Source organism: Elaeis guineensis, chromosome 4, assembly GCF_000442705.2.
Source record: "Elaeis guineensis isolate ETL-2024a chromosome 4, EG11, whole genome shotgun sequence".
Classification (NCBI taxonomy): domain Eukaryota; kingdom Viridiplantae; phylum Streptophyta; class Magnoliopsida; order Arecales; family Arecaceae; genus Elaeis; species Elaeis guineensis.
This window is the reverse complement of record NC_025996.2, coordinates 38,729,078-38,751,130: the sequence shown is the minus strand read 5'-3', so window position 1 is coordinate 38,751,130 and position 22,053 is coordinate 38,729,078. Positions and strand designations below refer to the sequence as shown.

The 22,053-nt window shown below is 36.7% G+C and overlaps 2 protein-coding genes across 7 annotated transcripts; one reads left to right on the top strand and one right to left on the bottom strand.

Moving 5' to 3' along the window:
• The first annotated feature begins 1,494 nt into the window (after positions 1–1,494).
• Positions 1,495–3,702, top strand: LOC105042921 (purine-uracil permease NCS1). Its single transcript, XM_010920290.4, has one exon. The coding sequence runs from the start codon at positions 1,600–1,602 to the stop codon at positions 3,292–3,294; it is 1,695 nt and encodes a 564-aa protein (XP_010918592.2). The 5' UTR covers positions 1,495–1,599; the 3' UTR covers positions 3,295–3,702.
• On the bottom strand, positions 3,223–21,723 carry LOC105042920 (uncharacterized). Of its 6 annotated transcripts, none has more exons than XM_073256366.1 (6): positions 21,523–21,678; positions 16,597–16,747; positions 12,430–12,514; positions 11,832–11,897; positions 9,548–9,574; positions 3,226–3,359 (listed from the first exon to the last, which is right to left on the bottom strand). In XM_073256366.1, exons 2-6 carry the CDS (start codon positions 16,698–16,700, stop codon positions 3,297–3,299), a joined length of 345 nt encoding a protein of 114 aa, XP_073112467.1. In that variant the 5' UTR covers positions 16,701–16,747; positions 21,523–21,678; the 3' UTR covers positions 3,226–3,296. The 6 variants fall into 6 exon arrangements, with proteins under 6 accessions (XP_073112468.1, XP_073112467.1, XP_029119760.1 ...); XM_073256365.1 differs by lacking the exon at positions 3,226–3,359 and adding an exon at positions 6,196–6,625 and having other exon boundaries at positions 21,523–21,679; XM_073256367.1 differs by lacking the exon at positions 9,548–9,574 and having other exon boundaries at positions 3,223–3,359.
• Positions 21,724–22,053: the final 330 nt, after the last annotated feature.

Below are 22,053 nucleotides of genomic sequence, written 5' to 3'. Positions count from 1 at the left end.
TATTATATTAATACAATAAATTATTATGATCTAATGTTATATTATAATATATTAATATTATATTAATATTAATATAAATATAATATTTATATTTATATAAAGTTTATGAATAAAAATGTATGATTTTATATCTATTAAGGGTATAATAGGTATTTTATACAGTTTTCTCAGAAAAATAGATGTTCATCTAAACATAAGATATTTTATAATAAGTCATCTTCTTATGGTCAATCAAACATACCAAAATCTTATTTTCAGGAAGTAACTCTTGGGAAGTTACTTCTCAGAAAATTACTTTCTGAAAAGAAAAGTTCTTCCCGCGAACCAAATGAGTCCTATAATATTTCTGCTGGCACCTGCTGTTTCTGTTAAAACTCTCCGTGAGGCTAAGTTAACTTGTCCAACGTTCTTTATCCTCAGATGTGCTTGTGTTTGCAAGAATTTTTCAGTGAAAATTTTCAAACTTGTTTAATTTACGGAAAGATTTTTTTTTTTCTAAAATATTAGTTTTGAAAGTTGATTCTTAAGAATATAATATCTGAAGAAGTTGTTTTAAAATGTTTGATTGATTATGAAAAATAACTTGTATTTGGTTGAGCATATATTTTTTTAAAAGAATTATATAAAATTTTATTTTTATTCTACATACTATTGTTATTTATAAATAAAAATTATGATGGTTAATGATATTTTTGTTCGTAGATTATGATGGAAAAAGATTTAAGATATTACGATGAAAGGGATATTCAAATCTTTTGACGACTCAGAATAATATTTTTTTTTAAAAAAATCTAAAATTCTCATCCCATAAGAATCTCTAAAAATCTGTCCATTGTGAATTTTTCTTTCCCATGAGATAGAAATTATACTTTCATGAGCAATACTTTTTTTTCAATCTTTTTACTTTGAAAACTTCAACCAAATAAAGCTTAAGGAATTTTTTCTGCTTCCAGTTGGCTACACTTTCACCCTCCACTTCCTTTGGACCAAACGAGTTTGAAATATGTAAATCTTATTCTTATAAAAAAAAAATTTATTTTTCTTCTTTGAGAATTCCAATCCAATATAAATTATTTTCTTATTTTTCTATTGATCATACTTTTTCTTCTCATCTTACCGTAAACCAAATAAGAAAATAATGAACGCGACATCCCAACATTACTCCATAAATAATTATGAATGATTTCATGATTTATAAAAATATGCAAGCGTCTAAGTCTCCTAAACTTGATACATTGATTATATTATCTGATGTTCAGCGGCTCAGACAAACCAACCGCCAAACTAAAAATTTTTTATTTTCCGAAAACCACTATCAATCACCGCTAGCTGATGATGTGCACGAGAGCCAGTAGTATCAGATGATCACTGCCTTCCACTACGTGATTATTGTATTTTATTTTATTTTTTCGATAACCAGCGTCATTTTATATTAATCCAACCTCGAATGAGCTGTCATCCCCCCTTTCGTCAATTGCTGGCATGGACGTTCTCGTGCCGGTCCACAACCACCACCTCTCATTCGATATCTTTTGGATCCATCCTTCTCTCCCTGGCCCCAGATTCCACACCCCCACCCGATCCAGATTCCAAATCCTCATGGAATCCTCTTGCCTCCGTCTCCATCGCTTTCCCCGCCGTCCCCTACTCCCAACCCCCTCCACCACCGCTCCAAACCACCACCACCTCCTCCTCTCCCTCCCGCTCACCCTCGAACACCATCCCTTCCCTGCCACCATCACTCCTTCCAGCCATCTCCCCTCACTCCGACTCCGACGCCCTCCACTTCCACCCGTACCCGCAAAATCCGCCGACATCGATGACGGCGTCATTCCGACCGACTCCGACCTCGCACCAACTCCACCGTCCCACCGCACCTTCTCCGCGTGGGACATGGCCAGTCTCTGGGTCGGCCTCGTCGTCGGCGTCCCCTCCTACTACCTCGCCGGCAGCCTTGTCGACCTCGGCATGGCCTGGTGGCAGGGCATCGCCACCGTCGTCCTCGCCAATCTCATCGTCCTCATCCCCCTCATCCTCACCGCCGTCCCGGGCACCAAGCACGGCATCCCCTTCCCAGTCCTCGCCCGCTCCGCCTTCGGCGTCCGCGGTGCCCACGTCCCTACCCTCCTCCGAGCTCTAGTCGGCTGCGGATGGTACGGTATCGAGACGTGGATCGGCGGCGAGGCCATCTTCCTCCTCCTCCCTCCTTCCTTGAAGACATCATCCTCTGCTCTGTCTCTAATCCCCTGGTTGGGAACCTCGCCGCTCGAATTCTCCTGCTTCATGGTCTTCTGGCTGGCCCAGATGGGCATCGTTTGGAGGGGAATGGATGGAATTCGGGAACTGGAGAAGTACTCGGCGCCGATCCTCATCGTCCTCACCTCCTGCCTCCTCTGCTGGGCTTATGTCAAGGCCGGCGGCTTCGGCAGAATGCTCTCGCTCTCTTCTCGCCTCTCCTCAGCGGAAGAATTCTGGTCTATCTTCTTCCCTTCCCTCACCGCAAACATTAGCTTCTGGGCTACTCTGGCCCTCAACATTCCGGACTTCACTCGCTACGCCCGGAGCCAGAAGGACCAAATCCTCGGCCAGGCCGGGCTGCCGGTCTTCATGGGAATCTTCACCTTCGTCGGTCTGGCCGTGACGGCCTCCACCGAGGTGATCTTCGGCCGCGTGATCTCCGATCCGATCCATCTCCTTGGACAGATTGGAGGGCTCTCCACCACGCTCATTGCCATCTTCGGCATCAGCCTTGCCACCATCACCACCAACATCGCCGCCAATGTCGTAGCTCCTGCGAATGCTCTCGTGAATCTTAGTCCGTCGATGTTCACGTTTCGAAGGGGAGCTCTTGTGACTGCTCTGTTGGGCATTGCCTTCCAGCCTTGGAGGCTGCTGAGCTCCAGTGAGAGCTTCGTCTACACTTGGCTGCTTGGGTACTCGGCGCTGATGGGACCGATTGGTGGCATAATTCTCGCAGATTATTACCTTATAAAGGGCATGAATTTGGAGGTCAGCGCATTGTATTCGAAGAATCCTAGAGGTCCTTATTACTATTTCCAAGGTTTCAATATTGCAGCAATCGTGGCTTTGTTGGTGGGCATCTTGCCTATAATCCCATGCTTCCTTCACAAGGTTGGTATTCTGTCGAACACTTCGGATGCTTTTGTTGTAGCCTACAACAATGCCTGGTTTGTGAGCTTCTTCCTCTCTGGCATTCTATATTGGCTTCTTTGTCAATTGGGAAGTAGGAAGGATGCTCAGCATACCGAAACGCTCATTCCTGCTTCGGAGTAGGACTAACAAAGGGCTTCAGTTTTGTTACCTGCCGCTTCAACTGCTTGAGATTGTATAGGAGAGACCTGTAAAAATTTTGTAATAGAGGAGTCAGAGGGGATCCATAGAGAGATAAAGAGAGACTGAGCTGAAGCCAATGATGAAGAAACCCGGAAAAAAAACAAGTGATTTACAGATTGGGGAGCACGATTCGCAGACCATCTAGATATGTGCTAGATGATTCTGTTGTACAATGTTGAAGGAACAGAGAACTTGAAGCAAATACATGATTGTTGATGAAAGGATAGAAAGTGGAAGGCAAGCTTAATTTTGATGAAAAATGAAGTTTCCAATGTGCATATATAATGACAACAAAAACATCACATTGTCTTGTTTTTTGTCGAATAATGCTTTAGCAATGTTTTTCTAGATGGCTTATTATCCTGCCATGACCTTAGATGGGCGCTTGTTATGGAATGATAATTCCAAAATCAACGATGATGAGATCACTGCATTTGATTATATTATACTAATACTACATGATAGTGTTCTCAAATTGTCCCCACTCCTTAAATCACTATTCAATCCAATAATGAAATATCTATTCTTGAGGCTGGGTGTCTAAAATCGTCGTAGGGCGACGATCTTGGACTAAAATTTGAAAACAAAAATGTCTTTCAGTCCGACAAAAAAATAAGTATATCATGGCCATATTATATCAATATTATATTATAATGATATCATATATGTGATATTTATAATATATTATATCATAATATATTATTAATCATATTATTATCATGTTATTATTCAGTGATAATTTAAATTATAATAGAAATATATTATTATACTTTATATTTATATAATAAAATTATGTAATAAATTACATCTATTTACATTATTTTTCTAATCAAAATAAGTATTAATATTAAAAATGCTATACTATAAAAATAAATAAAAATATTAATTCTATAATAACAAATAATATATCTTTACAAGATTAATAATTTATAGGACTAATAAATATATTTTTATAAATTATATTAATAATTAATATATTAATAAATATAATAATATTTTGTTATGATATATTTGATATAATTAATAAATATATTTTTATAAAATATATTAGGGATAGTTTTGGTATTATATGGTCAGTGATTTTGAATTGTTATGAAATATCAAATGAGTAATTCCTTGTATACTGCATGCGGTGTAGAAAAAATACACTACCTCACCTGCTTGGGCCATGCAGCCAGCACTTTTCAATGCACATTTGATGCCTATAGTTCTATTTTTTGTTTGAAATTTTGATGATGAAAATATCGTTCTTCTTTTGAAAAAAATTATAATATCCTATGACCATATTACAACATCTTACAGTCAAATTATGACTCTTGCATACAAAAAGTTATAATTTGACCACTTGGCCACAGAATGCCACAAAGAAGAAAAAGATATTTTTGTCATTTAAAAATTTTATAAATTTTTAATGACGAAAATGTCTTTTTTTTTTTTATGACTTCTAGAAGAAAAATTATGATATCCTGTGTACAGAAAGTCATAATTTGATCGTAGGATGTCATAATATGGTCATAGGATGTCCTAATTTTTTCAAAAGAGGAGGAATATTTTTGTCATTCAAAATTTTAAAACGAAAAAGTAAAACTATAAGCATTAAATACGAGTTAAAAATGATACTACGTGGTCTAATCAGGTGAGACTGTGTATTTTTTCTATATCACATACGGACATACAAAGAATTTCTCTATTATTCATGGATATTTGAAAATCTTTAATCACCAAAATATAGCATATTAAATATAATGATCTTAAATGATCATTACCCTAGAATAAGAATGTTCAATAATCTAAGAAAATCTTTATGATCCCATTTAGACTACCAAACACCACCGAAGATCATATTTTTCTGGAGATGTTATGTTTTCATGGATGTCTATAGGCCCTCCTTTGGCGTCTCCAGGTGCATAGCCTTTATGTAACTCGAAGTTCAAATCCAAGAGTACATATAAATTTCCCGTCAGATTTCTTCCACAAGATTAAGTCAGGAAGTGAGTTTCAATCTTCCAGACCACCTCAGGTTTGATAGTGTCTAACGAAGACTGTATAAGTAGCTCTTGACTTCACCACTCGACTTGTGCCATATTGCACTGGATTCATACTCGGACAACCAAAAGAGTGCCCAACTGCAGCACATGCTCAACTCATCCGCTGCCATGGTCTTCAAATGACTCATCAAGTTGCAAATCAAGGATGCACTTCAACAGTACGCTTGAACTGCAGACCAAGTCTAACTGCAAAGTTCCGTCAAACCAAACCATTTGGATTTCAATAGTAGCTGATGAATAATGCAGAACCCCCTGACACTATCAAACCATTTGATTGAGATTCGAATGCATTCCAGCAAGGAGCCACATTATCAGCTCTTTGATCCAATATCATGAGCAGCATCTCTTCTCATGGTAGTGTGGATCTAAACAATTGGAATTCAAATTGGAATAGATTAAAATGAGAATCGAAATGATTATATCCTCTAAAGTATTTGGTTCATGATTAAAATCAGAATCGAAATTGAAATTTGAATCTTTAGGAGAGAATTGAAATTGGATCATTCCCATTCCACCTCGAAATCAGAACTGAAATGGGACTCCCTTCTAATTAAATGATTGGAATGGGAGTCACCCATTCACATTCCCATTTCAGCCCCAACTCCCTCTAATCAAACACCTCCTAAAATTTTAGTATTTCTAGATCTGAAAAAATAACAAAACTAACAATACAATCACTAAAACTAGAGGAATGAACAACCCACGTTCTAAGACAAAGGAAATTTGCTTGCAAAGTACATAATTATATATATATTAATCCTAAACCAAAACTTGAAGAAGCATCTATGCCAGCCCAGATTACTTAAACCAATCATTATTATATCAGCAACTTCTCAACAAAGGTATAAGAATTTGAAGGTACTATAATCAATTTTCAAGCATTGACCATCTTTCCAAACTACATTAAGACCATGAAGAGACTAAACAATTAGAGGCTCCACTGCATCACTTCCAATAAAGAAACTACACCTTGCTAGCTCGATCTCAGCATTAGTGGATGATTCTATGGTTACATTATGTATAAACAGCTCACATGTCCTCTCATATTTAGATGGACCAATCTGACTTTCATAAGCCTCATTGACCTTGGAAGTTTGCACTTCACCCAAGGTCCTACTCTACAAATAATATCACCTATTCCTTGTTCTAATAATTTTGCCTCTGGCTGCCTTCTTCTCCATCTTTTCCCTTTTCTTCCAGCTCTTTTCATCCTCCACACCCAGCTGCATAGTGTTGAGGATTAAACTCATTGCCATTATACTTGGGATTTACCCCATTAAATATACATCCAAAGGTTGTACAAAATAAATACCAACCCATCGTATAGCTATATCTAGCCAATACATCCCAAATAGGGACACATCCCAAACATAAAAACATATCCCAAAATAAAAGGATATTTAACACCCCCCCCTTCAAACTGAAGATGCTTTTTGTAGATGAAGTTTAGAGAGAAGATATTGGAAGCGCTCCATGAAATGTGACTTTATAAGTAAATCCGCAACTTGATCAATTGAAGACACATGAGATAGGTCAATAGTCTATTGCTGATAGTGGTGGGGAGTAAACTGATAGTCAATTTCAATGTATTTAGTGCGCTCATGAAAAATAACATTGTATGTGATTTGGTAGCACTATAATTGTCACAACAAATGGACGTTGGAGAGAACAATTGCATGCCCATTTCATTAAGGAGCCAGCAAAGCCAGACGATCTTAACAGTAGTATGAGCAAAGGCACGGTATTCAGCTTCTGCACTAGAACGAGATACAACTTATTGCTTTTTGCTTTTCCAGACAATCAAAGAATGTCCCACGAAGATACAATAGACAGTGGTGGAGCGACGATCAGTAACATCTCCAGCCCGATCAGCATCAGAATAAGCACGAACAGTGAGATCAGAAGAGGAAAAAAGAAGCCCACGATGGAGCGTGCCCTTAATATACCGCATGATCCGAAGTACGGAAGCATAGTGAATAGAACAAAGCTCAAACATAAACTGACTGACAACATGAATTGCATGAGAAAAATCTAGCTGAGTGATAGTGAGGTAGTTGAGACTGCTGACGAGCTGTCAAATATCGAAAGAGATTAGCAAGAATTTTACCATCAGTAGGTCGAAGCTTTAAATTTAGCTCAAGAGAGATGTTAGCAGTCTTATTGTCTGTTAGACTTGCACAAATAAGCAAGTTGTATGCATACTTAGCCTGAGAAAGGAAAAGACCATCAGACTGATAGGTGACTTCGATGCTAAGAAAGAATCGCAATAAGCTAAGATCTTTCATCTCGAAGTACTTATGCAGGTATTGCTTGGTATTATGAATGCCTTGAGGGTCACTACCAGTGACAACCATATCATCGACATAAAGAAGAAGAAGAACAATCTCTTGAGAGGAGCATCGATAGAGTAAGATGGAATCATAAAGGCTCTGGAGAAATCCATAATGAAGAAGAGTGGTTTGAAACTTTTTAAACCAAGCTCGAGGTGCCTGTTTGGGACCATAAAATGCATGGTGAAGTTTACAAACTTGAGTAGACTGATAAGATAAACCAAGAGATAGCGTCATATACACTTCTTCAGACAAATCTCCATGAAGAAAGGCATTCTTGACATCAAGTTGATGTAGGGATCACTGTTTGGAGATGGCTACTGCAAGTAGAGTACAAACAAAGATCATATGAGTAACAGGAGCAAAAATCTCCTCATAGTCGATGTCATACTCCTGCGTGAAGCTTTTGACAACAAGATGAGCCTTATAGCATTTAATAGAACCATCAGCCTTGATTTTTATCTTGTAGACTCATTTACAGCCCACGATTGATTTCCCAAGAGGCAGGTCAATCAGGTCCCACGTACTGATTTTTTGTAGAGCCTCAAGTTCTTCTGTCATAGCATTCTGCCAGAAAAGATTAGATGATACCTCTTGATAGGACTTGGGTTCATGGAGTGGCAAAATGGTGGACAAGTAATAATGAGTCTTTGAAATAAGCTGGTATAGTATGAGAGTGAGTAGGATATCACTTCTCGGATACTGTCAGATTACTCACAGAAGAATTATCAGTTGGGGAGATAGTAGACTGGCCAGGTTGTTCACGTTCCTCAAGCAGCGGTGCATGATAGGGAAAATGATCAAGTAGAGGTTCTCTACAGAAAAATAGAGACTTTTTGTGAGGTAAAGAGAAAAATGAAATTTTCTCCCAGAAGATGACATGCCTAGAAATGCGTGATCTACGAGTTTCGAAATCATAGCATCGATATCCTTTTTGTTGGATCCCATAGTCTAAGAAAATACAGATTGTATTTTTTCTTGGACAGTTTGTCACACTCACGCTTAGGAAGAAGAATAAAGCAAGTACATCCAAACACACAAAGATGGTCATAGGAAGGAGGAGAGTTATAAAGCTGTTCAAAGGATAAGAGATCATAAAAGATACAGGAAGGAAGGCGATTGATCGTATATACAGTAGTGTTCATGGCTTCACCCCAAAATACTTTTGGGACAGAAGAGGAAAGAAGCAAGATACGGATGATTTCAATAATATGATGGTGTTTTCGTTTGGAAACACTATTTTGTTATGGAGTTTCAACACATGATAACTGCAAAATGGTACCTTATGATTTAAGATACTCGCTGAGGGCTTTGGAAAGATATTCGCCATCAAGATCAAAATGAAGAATTTTTATATGTTTAGAAAATTATATTTTAATCATGATGACAAATTCAATATAAATTTTTAAAACATCAGAACGAGCATGCAAAAGATAGAGCCATGTGTAGCGAGTGAAATCATCTACAAAAATAACATAATATCTAGAGCCACCCATAGAAGACAAAGGAGCGGAATCTCAGACATCAAAATGAATAAGATCAAATGATGCAGTAGTAGTAGATTGACTTAAAAAAATAAAGTGGATTATTCAGATAATTTGCAGTTAACACAGTATGATTCTTTTATTACAGAGATAGAACCTAACAATCTTTTGTTAACTAATTGAGATAATTTTGAAAAGAAAAAATAACCTAAATGATTGTGCCAAGACATAAAAGAGGAGTCAGTAGGAGAAATAGCAGTGACTAAGTGAATACAAAAAATATGAGGAATATAAAGCTTATTCAGAAGAAATAGACGATCAATCTTACAACCTCAACTTCCTTCTCCATTAAGCAATTCTGCACAACACAGCCAGAAGGAGAAAAAGTTATTGTGAGTCTTTTTTCATATAGTTGACCGATAAAAATAAAATTTATAGAAAGTTAGGAAGCAAGAAGAACATCAAAAAGGGATAGGTTATGAAAATGAATGGTTCCACTATGGCAGACGGTAATGAATGATCCATTTGCAGTTTGAATATGAGGTGGAGAATGACGAGGAGAAACATATTAAAAAATATTGGAGTTAAAGATCATATGATTGGAGGCACCGAAATCAAAGAACCACCTATTCAATGACTTATCTAGCAGAATAGAGGTGTCAAAAGAAGATAAGGCTGTAGTATTACTAATAGAGAGAACCTGATGAATCATTGTCTGGATATCATTGACATTAAGAGATGTGGCTGCTTGTGCTGTAGGCTCCGACATGACAGTCGCAGTAGTGAATGATGGACGATCTCCAGAATCTCGAGTCTTCGCTCGCATATTGTTGGAGTTTGGATGGGGACAATTTCAAACATGTCCAACCTTCTTACAGTAGGTACATCGTGTGGAAGACACATCTTGAAACCAAGAACCAAGCAGAGGTCGAGAACCAAATGCCTAATTAGGACAATTATGGACAATATGGCCAAACTTCTAGTATGAGTGGCACTGGATTTGAGACAGATCCTTCGGTTTGACCCATGCAGTCAAAATGAGAGAACCATCAAGGTTGGAGAAGACGATCTTATTCAGATTTTCTTCAATAATCAACTCAGAAAGGACAATGTCAACAGATGAAAGAGGAGATCTGTACATAATAGAGGTCTGAATAAATTCAAACTCATCACGAAGAGCCATTAAAAACAAAACTAGGCGAAACTCTTCAAGAAACTGATAATAGAATTCAGCATCACGGGTCTAATTGGGCTCCATCAGGATAAGTTGATCCCAAATCAGAGACATCTACGAATGAAAATCAGCCACTGATTACTCCGATTGTTGCTTGAGATTGCAAATGTTTAGTTCGAATTTGTATTTGAGGACAAAATTCGTCTGATTACACAACTTAGCAAGAAAGTCTCAAATCTCCTTTGCGATATCGAACTTGCTGAATTACAGGCTGATAGACGTACTGACAGTATTTAAAATCTATGTCATAATCTTGTTGTTATCGATTTCTTATTGAGCAAGAGTCATCAGGATCAACTAGACATGGAATATCGCCAGTAACGTACTTCCAAAGCCCCCGTCCTTTTAAAAAAATCTTCATCATGAAAGACCATTGGTTGTAATTGGTCCCATCAAGCTTGATCACAATTGGTTGAGCCACTTTAGTCATTATGAGTACAATGCTCAAGAACGCAGTGAAATGGAGCTGACTTGAATGATTTGAGATTCAGCCCAAATAGGATAGAGGAGAACTCCAGCTAAGCTAGTGCTCTTGGTGTAGACCGACTCAATTGAGCTGCTTCAAATGAGAGACCTTAGGCAAAGAAGAAGAGCTGGGGGAGGCACTAGATCTGGGCAGACGGCCCAAGAGAGGAGCTCCGGTTGGTTAGCGTGGTTCAATAGCCGAATGAAGAGTGGCGTAAATGGATGGGGGACTGCGAGAAGACACCATTGTCGTCGCAACTCGTCCATAGGAGAGACCCCCTTCGGTCCTAGAAAGGCGATATCATTGGCAGAGACAAGAAAAGGAGAGAGAAAGACTACAAGGAGGAGGAAGCGGCTGGACAAGACAGTGTGGGTGATAGTGGGCGAGCAGATCACCAGGAAAGGTTCAGGGATTAGAGAAGTTGGAAATTTGTTTTTGGGTGAAAAGGACAGTAAGCATGGCTGATTTTGGATGAAGGGATTGGGGTTGCGGTGGGGATTTTAGGTGGTGGAGTGATTGGATTTTTGTTATGAGATTGATAGGTGGTGCGAAAGGGTGGTGGGTGTGGGATGAAAAAGGTTAGAAACGGTAGGGGAATGGAAGAGAATGGAGATGATTATGGCTCTGATATCATGTTGAGCATTAAACTCATTGCCATTATATTTGGAGTTTATCCCATTAACTATACATCCAAGAGCTTGTACAAGATAAATACCAATCCATCATACAGCTATGCCCAGCCAATACATCCCAAATAGAGATACATCCCAAATAGACACATCCCAAATATGGAAGCATATCCCAAAATAAAGGAAGAATGTTTAACACATAGCACAAGGGAAACTAAATCATCTCTGACAAATTATGCTTCAGAGAAACCAACTACAGGATTATAACAAGTTAGGAATTCCATACCTTTGAACATTCAGAAAGTATTCCTTTTAATAGACCAAGAACCTTGTATGCACCAAATGCTGGTATCTGTAGACCAGGATATGTATTCAGAAAACAAACTGCAGTTCCAGGTAATTATTCATCTAAATATCTTCATAGTTACAGCTCAGTAGCTCTTATATATGCAAATCTTATCAGTAATGCAGTCAGCCACAGCATATATGCTTCTTTCTTTTTCTTTCAAAAAAATTTTAAAAGAAAGAATAGGTTGAGGTTCAACAAAAGCACAACTTTTCTAGTAGGCAAAAACAAACCCAATTATCTGAACTCAGCAGATGGGAAAATGCCAGAAAACGCGAACTGAACCTAATGGGCTACCTGTTCCAGAGATACTCAGACCATCCAACCAATAATTAATTTTCTTAATGGGGAACATGTCATAGATAATGTACAACTAATGGCCCATCAATGAAATATGAGGATCAAGAAAGCAATTTTTGTAAATGACCCACATACAGTTTTTAAGACTAGAAATGTTAAAATACACCAATTATGATGCAGATACTAGCTTCTACTAACTAGAAAATTAAGGAATGGTAAGCTGGTCTTTGGATCTTACCACTGCATAAGTCCACCAAAATTTACCAGAGATGATGGACATCAGCAGTACAAAACATGTTATGTAGATCACATCATGCAGATAACTGAACAAAAAGGAAAAAAGAATAAATTACTTTTGATAGAGTCCTTGGCTATAGAATGAAGAGAGAGAAACTGTAAGAAAAAAGGACGAGTAATACAGTAATACTTAAGTGAAAATAACTTGTATATGATATAACCCAGACATTATTAGACGTGCTCATTGTTCAATGTCAACTAATTATTGCCTTCATATCATTTATTACTAAGATAAAAGGATGACTAGTATTTAAGTGAAAATAACTCGTACATGATACAACCCAGACATTATTGGACATGCTCATTGTTCAGTGTCAACTAATTATTGCCTTCATATCCTATATTACAAGCTCCATGTTAACCTCAGGAGGTCTCCACATATATGACCCCGAGGACCTCTTGAAGGTGACAAACCCATAATCACAACCAATTAGTTGCTATAAATTTCCAGGAAACAGGACAGAAGTGAGAAATTTTTTGGAGTGAAGAGTTTAGTGAATGAGAACAAATTTTAGGAAGGTGAATCTAGATGCTTCAGAGTTTTTGAATGAGGTTCAGTCTCCATCAGAAACAGAAAATATCACGTGTGTGCATAGATCCAAGAAATATGTGGTAGATCTAGTAGTGATGAGAAATGCCAAATAGATATGCATAGGCAAGTTTGTTTAAGTTCCATGAGGTCAGAGAAGAAGTAAAGCCATAGAACTCTAGCATATCAGACAAGATCTGCTCTGGGTTTAATCTATTTCTTTTCAGATCAAATCTAATGAGAGGATAACAGCATAACAAAAAGATATATTTTAACAAAATTGATTTAGATTCAAACCGAATCACAGATAAGTCACAGCAGAAACATGCGCACATCAGAATTTGATCTAATAGTAAACAGAGAAGATAAATATGGCAGAATAGTTGAAGAGAAGAAAAGAGATAAGCAGATGAAGAATAAAGGGTCAGAAGGAATAGGCAAGAGCAGAAGTATAAACCTGGCTTCATTTTCTAAATGTTTTTCAAAAAATGAAGAAAAAAACACACAACAATTCTCCAAGCCACTCACAAATGGCTGTTCTGATAGCCTCTCAACCATGAACTACTTTAGAAGTCTCATTAGGTCCCTCCTAAAATGGAGTGGAAGTTTATCCTAATCTGATCCAAGCCAGCTAAAACCAGCCATGGCCAGATAGCCTTAGAGCTTTGAGTCTAACTGAAACTCTGGAAAGAAGATAGAGAAAGAAAAACCTCAGCATTCAACGGACACTGCACAAAAAATAACTTTCCAGAAAATGGCTCCGTAAAAAATCCTTTCTAATATTCAGACCCTAAATTTAGGCAGCAAAAGTACATTCATTTGATGAACAAATGTAGGATACAAGTCAAACCAAAGGTTCCAAAACCTTTATGGCCCTCAGTATGTAGTAAGTTGGATATACCTGGGGCTGATATTTGTGCATGTTAGATCCTCTTATGTAACAAGTGATCCTCGGTGCTGGCTGCATTACTCAATCTTAAACAAGAAGATATACTCCAAAAATAGAGTTACAAGTAAGAGAGTGATCCATCAAAGTTCAACAAATCTCTATATCTGGCTATTGAGCTAGCATCAGACTTGCTATACAAAAGTATGGTTTTTTTGGCGAAGGCAGCTTTGGGCAGGGTTCTAACAAGAAATCTATAATACCAATCGGCAACAAGAAAATCCATCATTTACTTCGCACAGTTCAAACCTAAGGCAACCAAGCAACCCTCCAGAGAACCACATGCAAAGAGTCTAGACCAAGAGAAAAGATAGCAAGGACTCATATAGGTCACTGCCATCAGAGGAAAACATACAAGAAACTAAATTTTTAAAAGAAAAAACATAACACTAGAAAGTTTGCTAGAAACAATAGCCATTTGTAGTTAAATGAAAAGCTTGTCCGAAAGTTCTCAGGTGCACTTGTTGCATTGTTACTCTGGCAGATGATGAGCACAATGGAGTAAGTAAAAGAACCGGTATATTTTAAATGCTATGCTACTAGCTAGCCATCTATACTAACAGAGTGTCAGTTCAATAACAAAGATACAGTGCTATAGAATCGTCTATATAAGGCATGATAACAAAGATAAGCCACACTCAAGCCTAACATCAACTTGAGCAATTTCTAGAAACCTTAGCAGCAACTTAAAGTCTTGGATACCAAGAAGTTAATGCCTATCTGGAATCTGATGTTACCTGCAGGCTTTCCATAGAATGCAGCATGTTTTTATCATGGTTGAAATTTGTTTTATGTTATCATATAAAGAACAATCTGTTCTTATGATTCATGAACTCCTAGATAATGTTACAGAAAGATGGAAGGAGCCAGTTGGTATTGGCTGTCATTATGGTTATTACATTTTAAAACAAAAGTGCTGTTGCAGTATCTAATACAATATAACGTCCTCCTTAAGATCATACCAGGAGATAGAAGGCGAAACAGAAAAGGGCCTGTGAGCAGCATAAGCAGAAGCTTTGGAAAGGAGCGTAAGAATGGGAATGAGACTTGTGTTTAACTATTGGCTTTCCAGTCACTGTGAAAGACTAGGAACTGGAAGGTTAAATGCTATCAGAAAAGGGCTTGAGAGCAGTGTGAACAGAAGTTTTAAAGAGGAGCATAAGAAGCAGAATGAGACCTCTCTTCAATCATTGGCTTTGAAGTCACTCTGGAAGACTCAGAATTGGAAAATTTAAATGCTGTAAGATTTCAAAGTTGAAGATGGAAATAGCAAAATTAAATATCATGCTTCTCATTGAAGCAAGAACTAGGCCCAGGTCAGGTTTAATTGGCCAATTCTAACATATGAAGCTGGGTTCCAAGTCTGAAATAATGATCAAGATCCTGATCTTTTGTGAATATAAATAGCTAATGCCTTGTTTCAATTTAAAAGAAACAGAACCACCACTTATTCATCTTGACTGGGATGACACCAAACAGTAATGCCATAATTATAATATGACATGGTATCATAGACATCCATGCTTGAAATCATGATTTCATATCTGAATACAAAGTGAAGCTGCAGTGGGATTGTCAAGGCTGAGATATATTGTTGACTCATTACCAAAGAGCTTAAGCTCTAGGGAACAAGGGGGCTAATTAACAAGGTGAGAGCAAAGGTTGTTGGTTCAAAATCCTGCCAATTCCTTTACCAGAAAAAAAAAAAAAAATCCTGCTAATTCAATGTATTTACCCACTTGACATCAACTCGCCCCATGTCTCAACTTGTATATCCCTCCATGTTGTGTGAGTCACATTTAATGGTGGTTTTTAAACCTAACATACCTTGTTAACCTACTCCCTAACATCTTAAACTTTTGGGTTCAGGTTGCTAATTAATACACATGAAATAAAAAGAGGGGCTAAATATAGGGTAAGATTTTCATCGACTTCTAAGTATCAGTGCATAAATTTGGTAATAAGGATGACAAGATTCGCTTGGATTTTTTAAGTGAAAAATCAGCTGAAGAAAAAAGAGAACAAGTAAAGGGTTCCATTCCGACTTCTGAACTTCATATTAGGTCTGTACATGATCAATTCCTTGTGCTATACTAAACATCATCAGCTCTAAGCAAAGTACTGCAGAAAAAAAAGCTAATTCCACAAGACAATAAAAGTTCAAACCTATTCTATTGAAAGCTACTATTTCCATTCAATGCATACATGGTGGACCAAATTCTAAAATCAGAAGAAGGTCAATACAGCTTTCCTACTAATGCATATTTACAGCATGTGAAAAAAAATCCATCAAAAGATTTCTTTAAGAAATACAGTTTCCAATCTAGATAAAGTCATAAATTTTTCAGATCAAACCTAAAAGAACATGTTTTAATTGGGCAACAAATAGATTTCCATCTGAGTGTTATTAGTTTTAGTCACATATGTAACTTAATGCTCTTTTTGAGACCAAAGTTTCTTCCTTAAAGAGTATAATCTCACGAAACCAATGGTTATTTTTTCAAAATATAAAATAATCACTGAACACTAAATCTTCCATATAGAAAATATGGTATTAAAGCTATACAGGTCAGTATCAAAGATACAGTGTCTCTTGACATTATTCCAAAAGTATAAACTATAAAGCATAATACCTATCCAGCAAAAGCATGTAGGCATACCCACAGACTCCACCGGCGGTCATGTCATACCCACTATCTAGGAGTTCACCGTCATCAAAGTATGTTGGTTTTGCCATATTAGCAAGCTGTTGATACGAAAGTCCGTAGGCAACCGATGCTACAACTAACAATCCAATGCTTCCAAGTGAAAGTTGAATAAAATATAAGCATTCGCATGAAGACATATATAACCTCTACAGTGACATGTCATCTCTTGTATTAGCTTAAACAAATAATATAGTTATTCCTTATCAACTACAGAAAAAGAGAAAAGCATAACTACTAATTTGTCTACAAGAAGATGACAGGTTGGCAGGTTTCCTCAACAAATCAGATGGCAAAACAAGAAAAAAATATCTTTAATAACAAAAAATAGCCCCCCCTACTGATTCACCGAGTCAAACACATAAGAATGTCATCCTTCACCATATGGTTGATTAGCCAAACAAAGAGTTCCCAGAAAAAAATTAAGAATATGGATACTACTTAATTCACAACATTTAAAAGTATCCTTTGTTGCATATATCTAAAATCAATAAACCTTTTAAAATCATGAACCCTGTTCTGCATCCAGTTCTAAAAGAAACCACATTGTTTGCCTTAGCAATCACTTTCTTATTGAAGCACTGTCATCAAACCTTTCTTTTTCAGTCTTCTCATAGTCTCTTGGCACCACGTAATGACAAACCTCTAGCACAAATTTGCTTTCTTGTTTCATCTTTCTAAACTACAATGAGATACTACTTCTTGTCATCCCAATGACGTAAATGAAGACAAACCACAATTATAGCCTCTTTATAGGCAGACACGGAATGGTTTCAAATGAATCTACGACCATATAGAACTAAAATTCAGATATATGATTCATTAGAATTGAGATGTAACCAGTCACCAAAGACAGATCAGAAATTTTGCCAAAAGACATGCCTCTTTGCATGCTCCTTCAAATTGAAAGTAAATTGGCAATATGGTATAATTAGTTACAGCAGAAATGGTGCTGATCCAGCTGGAATCTGCATCTTCTGTTTTAAAATTAGGAATAAGCATCTTTTCATGCATATATTACAGAATAGAACATGGTGGTATAAGTGGAAGATCTCCACAACCTCATTTTAACTACTACACCATAAGGTTCACTAGGTGTACTTATATCCGATTGATAACATAAGCAAAATGAAAAAGGGCAGCCCAGTACAAAATGCTCCCACCATTACGGGGCTTTGGGAGGGTCAGATGTACATAGCCTTATTCCTGCATGCAGAAAGGCTGTTTCTACAACATAAACAAAATACAAGTAATTAATATGCTTAACATCAATTATTCTTGTGCTACCTTAAATCGTTTGTTATTTATTTTTATTGTTCTTTGTGCTCTCATCATGCAAGTACATGGTAGGGCTAGGGTAGCATTATGAGAATTTAGGGCTTTTTTGGACCCTTGAACACTATATCTTTATGATATCACCTCATACAGGGTCGAAAAGGCTTCTGAAAGGGTCGAGAGGGTAGAGAGTTAGCATCCACATGCCTTTCACCTCAAGAATCACCTTTCAAGGGGATTCTCATGTCTTCAGATTATAACAATAAACAATCTCATCCACCTCTCCAATTCCTCAAACTTCTTTATCTAGCAATGCCTCTTATATGGGGAGATATCAAACAAGTAGGGGAATTGAACATCCAAAAAAGGAAGGGTCATCAACATCTTTGGGAAATGAGATTTCATAGCTAAATAGCAGATAAACCTAGTTTGACAAAAGAAGATCCAATCAAATACAAATAAGGGCAATAAATACTTGAGATGGTTGTTGAAGCTGGCCTGTCACCCAGGCACTTTGCTAATAAAAAAGTTGAGACCCTCTGTAAAACCAGAAAGTTTTCTCCACTTCAATGGTTGACAAACTGTTGAAAAAGGGTGGAGCATTAGTCTATTACATTTTTTAACCACAGCTGATAAATTGAAATTAATAGAGTCTATGGCAGATGGTTCTCTGAGTCCTTTCGCTGTATGGTGAGATACCAAATCTGACCATAAGAAACCTTTGTATGGAGCTCTTGCAACAACGCAGTGAGCTGTTTTGGATTATAATGCAAGATGAAATGCCTTAAATGAGCCATGACTCTCTTACAAAGGCCCAAAAATGCAAAATTATAGACTTGATCTGCATGGTTGTGCAAATATTTTATCAAATTTTTAGCAGAGGATTTCATGGCAAGGACACAGTCAACTAGTGACAGAATTCCAACGTAAGATCTAAGTCAAGTTGCTAACTTACGTCACTTTTCTACTTTTGTGCAATAAGAGAACTAAAGAAATTTGAGCTCTTAATCTAAAACAAAAAAACCACTTTCAAGGAGCAGATGCTGGCTACTTCTGGTAAATTACAAGTTTATGGCAATAGTTATTTGATCCTAAAATTTCAGTAAACAAATATGGATCATAATGCATGGATAACATGGACTCAAATTTCGCCCACTGTCTAGAATAGAGTTTGGAAACTCACCTAAACAAGTGTTTGGCATTGTGCTTCCAAGATGATGCCATTGAAGGTCACGAATGCAACCCAAGATGAAGTATCTTGTTTAATCCAAGTTTGACTCTAAAAGGCTCGAAAATTTTCCATAATATAGACTTCTTTAATGTTATAGCAAAATAGTCTCAGGTGATAATGGATTTTTTTGAGCAATAGTTTCTTTGCAAGGTTCCAGCCAACTAGTAGTGTGGTGCAAACATAGGTTCTAAAAATTTAAACTCTTCCATTACATAACCTACTACCTAAAAAACAAATGGCGTTACATAATGTATCATGTTTGAGGATAAAAAATTTTGGGTTATCTCTTTATCTTGGACCTAAAAAATTGTCATACTTTTTCTGCTCATATCCTTGTTTAATTCACAACATGAGCACTTAACTATTCAATATATCTAGTTCCTAATCACTAGAAGTAATTCTTTGTACACCACATCCAATGTAGAAAAAATGCATCGCCCCACTTGATTGGGCCACGTAGCCTCCACTTTCCAACGTGCATTTAATGCCTACATATCTGTTTTTTCGATTGAAATTTTGAATGACAAAAATATCTTTCTTTTTTTGAAAAAATTATAGCATCCTATAGCCATATTATGACATCCTGCAGTCAAATTATGACTTTCTGCATACAGAATGTCATAAGGAAGGGAAAGGCAATTTCGTCATTTAAAAATTTCATAAATTTTCAATGACGAAAATGTCTCTCTCTTTATGCCTTCTGAAAAAAAAATTATGATATTCTATGTGCAGAAAGTTATAATTTGACCATAGGATATCATAATATGATTACAGGATGTCATAATTTTTTCAGAAGAGGATGGGCATTTTCATCATTCAAAATTTCAAATGAAAACATAGAACTACATGCATTAAATGCACGTTCGAAAGCAATGGCTTTATGCTTCAAGGTGATTGGATGGTGTGCTCCACGTCAATTTTATTGCACCACATGCAGTGCACAAAAACTTTCTCTCCCTAGAAACCCACAAGCCCAAGAGCTCCATCCATTCCCATTTCCATGACTTATCATCAAAGGATGCTTAGACAGAAAAGTCTGCTTACTCAAGAGCCCACCTAGGATAACCCTTCTCACAATAGATAAATGAGTCATCCACAAATATGTTAAGATACATATTCTGTTCTTCTGCAAGAATGAATCTCAATGTGATGGAGATAAATATATGTATAACCATTGAGGATGTTCAAATTCCATAAAATTATTTTCTAAACCATATAAATGAAAATATTTCATCAACAGACTCGAGATGATCCCTTTGCTAACGCAAATGAATTGAACATTTCTAATCCAGAATTGGTAAAGGAATGAGTATGAAGGGTTAGATCACAGAATTGTATCATACAATTTCAGTTTTTAGGCTTTTATTTTATAATGTTGAGCAATTTTTATTTTTGAGTTTTATTGCAAGTGTCTACAACTCCTAGTTTAGGTCGAGCTTGGGCTAGAAAATTTTTTTAAGTCTTTATAATTTTGTCTTGATTTTAATGGATTTCCACAGAAGATCCACGAAAATATAAATTTTAAGTGAATAGTCTTAAGGCGATTGAAGTTTAGGTTGACTAGGTCCATGAAGAGTCCAATCATCAGCCATATTATGCAAGCTAGAGTTTTAGGTTCACTGTTTGTAGGTTGGGAGATCTTTTACAGTCAGAAGACATTGCCTATGGATTGTTTCAAAGTCATAAATATGGTTCCATGGAGAGTGACAAGTTTTGTACCACATGGGTTATTTCAAATCAGTTAGTTTGCCATGGAGATAATTCCTTTAATTCTTGCCTCATATCTCTCTCAAACGTTTTTTCCCTCATCTATTCCCTTCAGTTACATTCTCTTGAACCTCTCAAAAGACCTCTTCATTTGCTCCCAGTTGCTCTTTATGAAAAAGAAGTTTCAATTCAGCCATATCAAAATCTTTTTCAATTCTAACATGATGGGACTGCACCGGGGTATGAAACCAGTCCCGATGTGGAGGTGGGTGGGAAAATTACATAAAAGTCTATCAACAATCCAGTAAATCTCCACCTTTTGAAGTTTGGGTGACTCAAAAAGAAGGATCATGACATTCCAACAGGCAGAGAATCCTAAAGATTTCAACTTTTAGATCCAAAACAGTGAGAATGTGGACAATATCGACATATTAACTGCTACTGCCGACATCAAACGCAAAAGAAAGGGGACTAGACAAAAGAAAAGCAAGCAAATCGACCGCAAAGTTGAATCTTTTATGAGTTAACAGCAACAATTCAACCACTCAGAGGTTCTCCAAAACCATGATGACTAATAAAAGAAAAAAAAGAAAAAGAAAAGTAGGTTGTTTAGGGATTTAGGAGAGGAAAGGGGGCCATACGTTGGAGGCGATGATGACGCGAAGGAGCATGGCCATGTGCTTCTTGTTCTCCTCCTTCCTCTTCTTGGCTCCCTGGTTTGCCATGCTTTTCTCCTACCCTTAAACCCTAACGATCTCCTGCTCTCCCTCTCCGCTCCTGGCTTCGTATTCAAATTTCATTCTGTTTCCGATCACAAAGCAAATATATCAAGAGATATTGGAATTTTGATTAGGGACGCTAAAATCGATCGGATTCGATGGATATGCATCTTATTCAAAATTTGATCAAATTAAAAAATAAAATTTAATTAAATTTAAATTTAAATTTAGATAAAAATTAAAATTATAATATAAATACAGATAGAATATAAATAATATTATTTTTTATCTAAATGCGAATTTGATCCGAAGCTACGTATTGAGTAATATCCAAATCCATACAGAATATATATATTTATAATTTTATTTTAATAATTTTATTTTGGTTGATAATATACATAAAATTATTTTAATTTTTTAAATATTTTATATTGAATTATAATTCTATTTTTA

Bases quoted from the DNA above. Each gene is read 5' to 3' on its own strand.
- LOC105042921 (XM_010920290.4), top strand. From the start codon at position 1,600: ATGGAATCCTCTTGCCTCCGTCTCCATCGCTTTCCCCGCCGTCCCCTA.
- LOC105042920 (XM_073256365.1), bottom strand. From the start codon at position 16,700: ATGGCAAAACCAACATACTTTGATGACGGTGAACTCCTAGATAGTGGG. The intron at 11,898-12,429 runs GTAAGATCCAAA...CCTGGTCTACAG, and splicing joins TTTGGTGGACTTATGCAGTG to ATACCAGCATTTGGTGCATA. The intron at 6,626-9,547 runs GTTGTAAGATTG...AACACTATGCAG, and splicing joins TAATGGAGAAGGAAGTTGAG to CTGGGTGTGGAGGATGAAAA.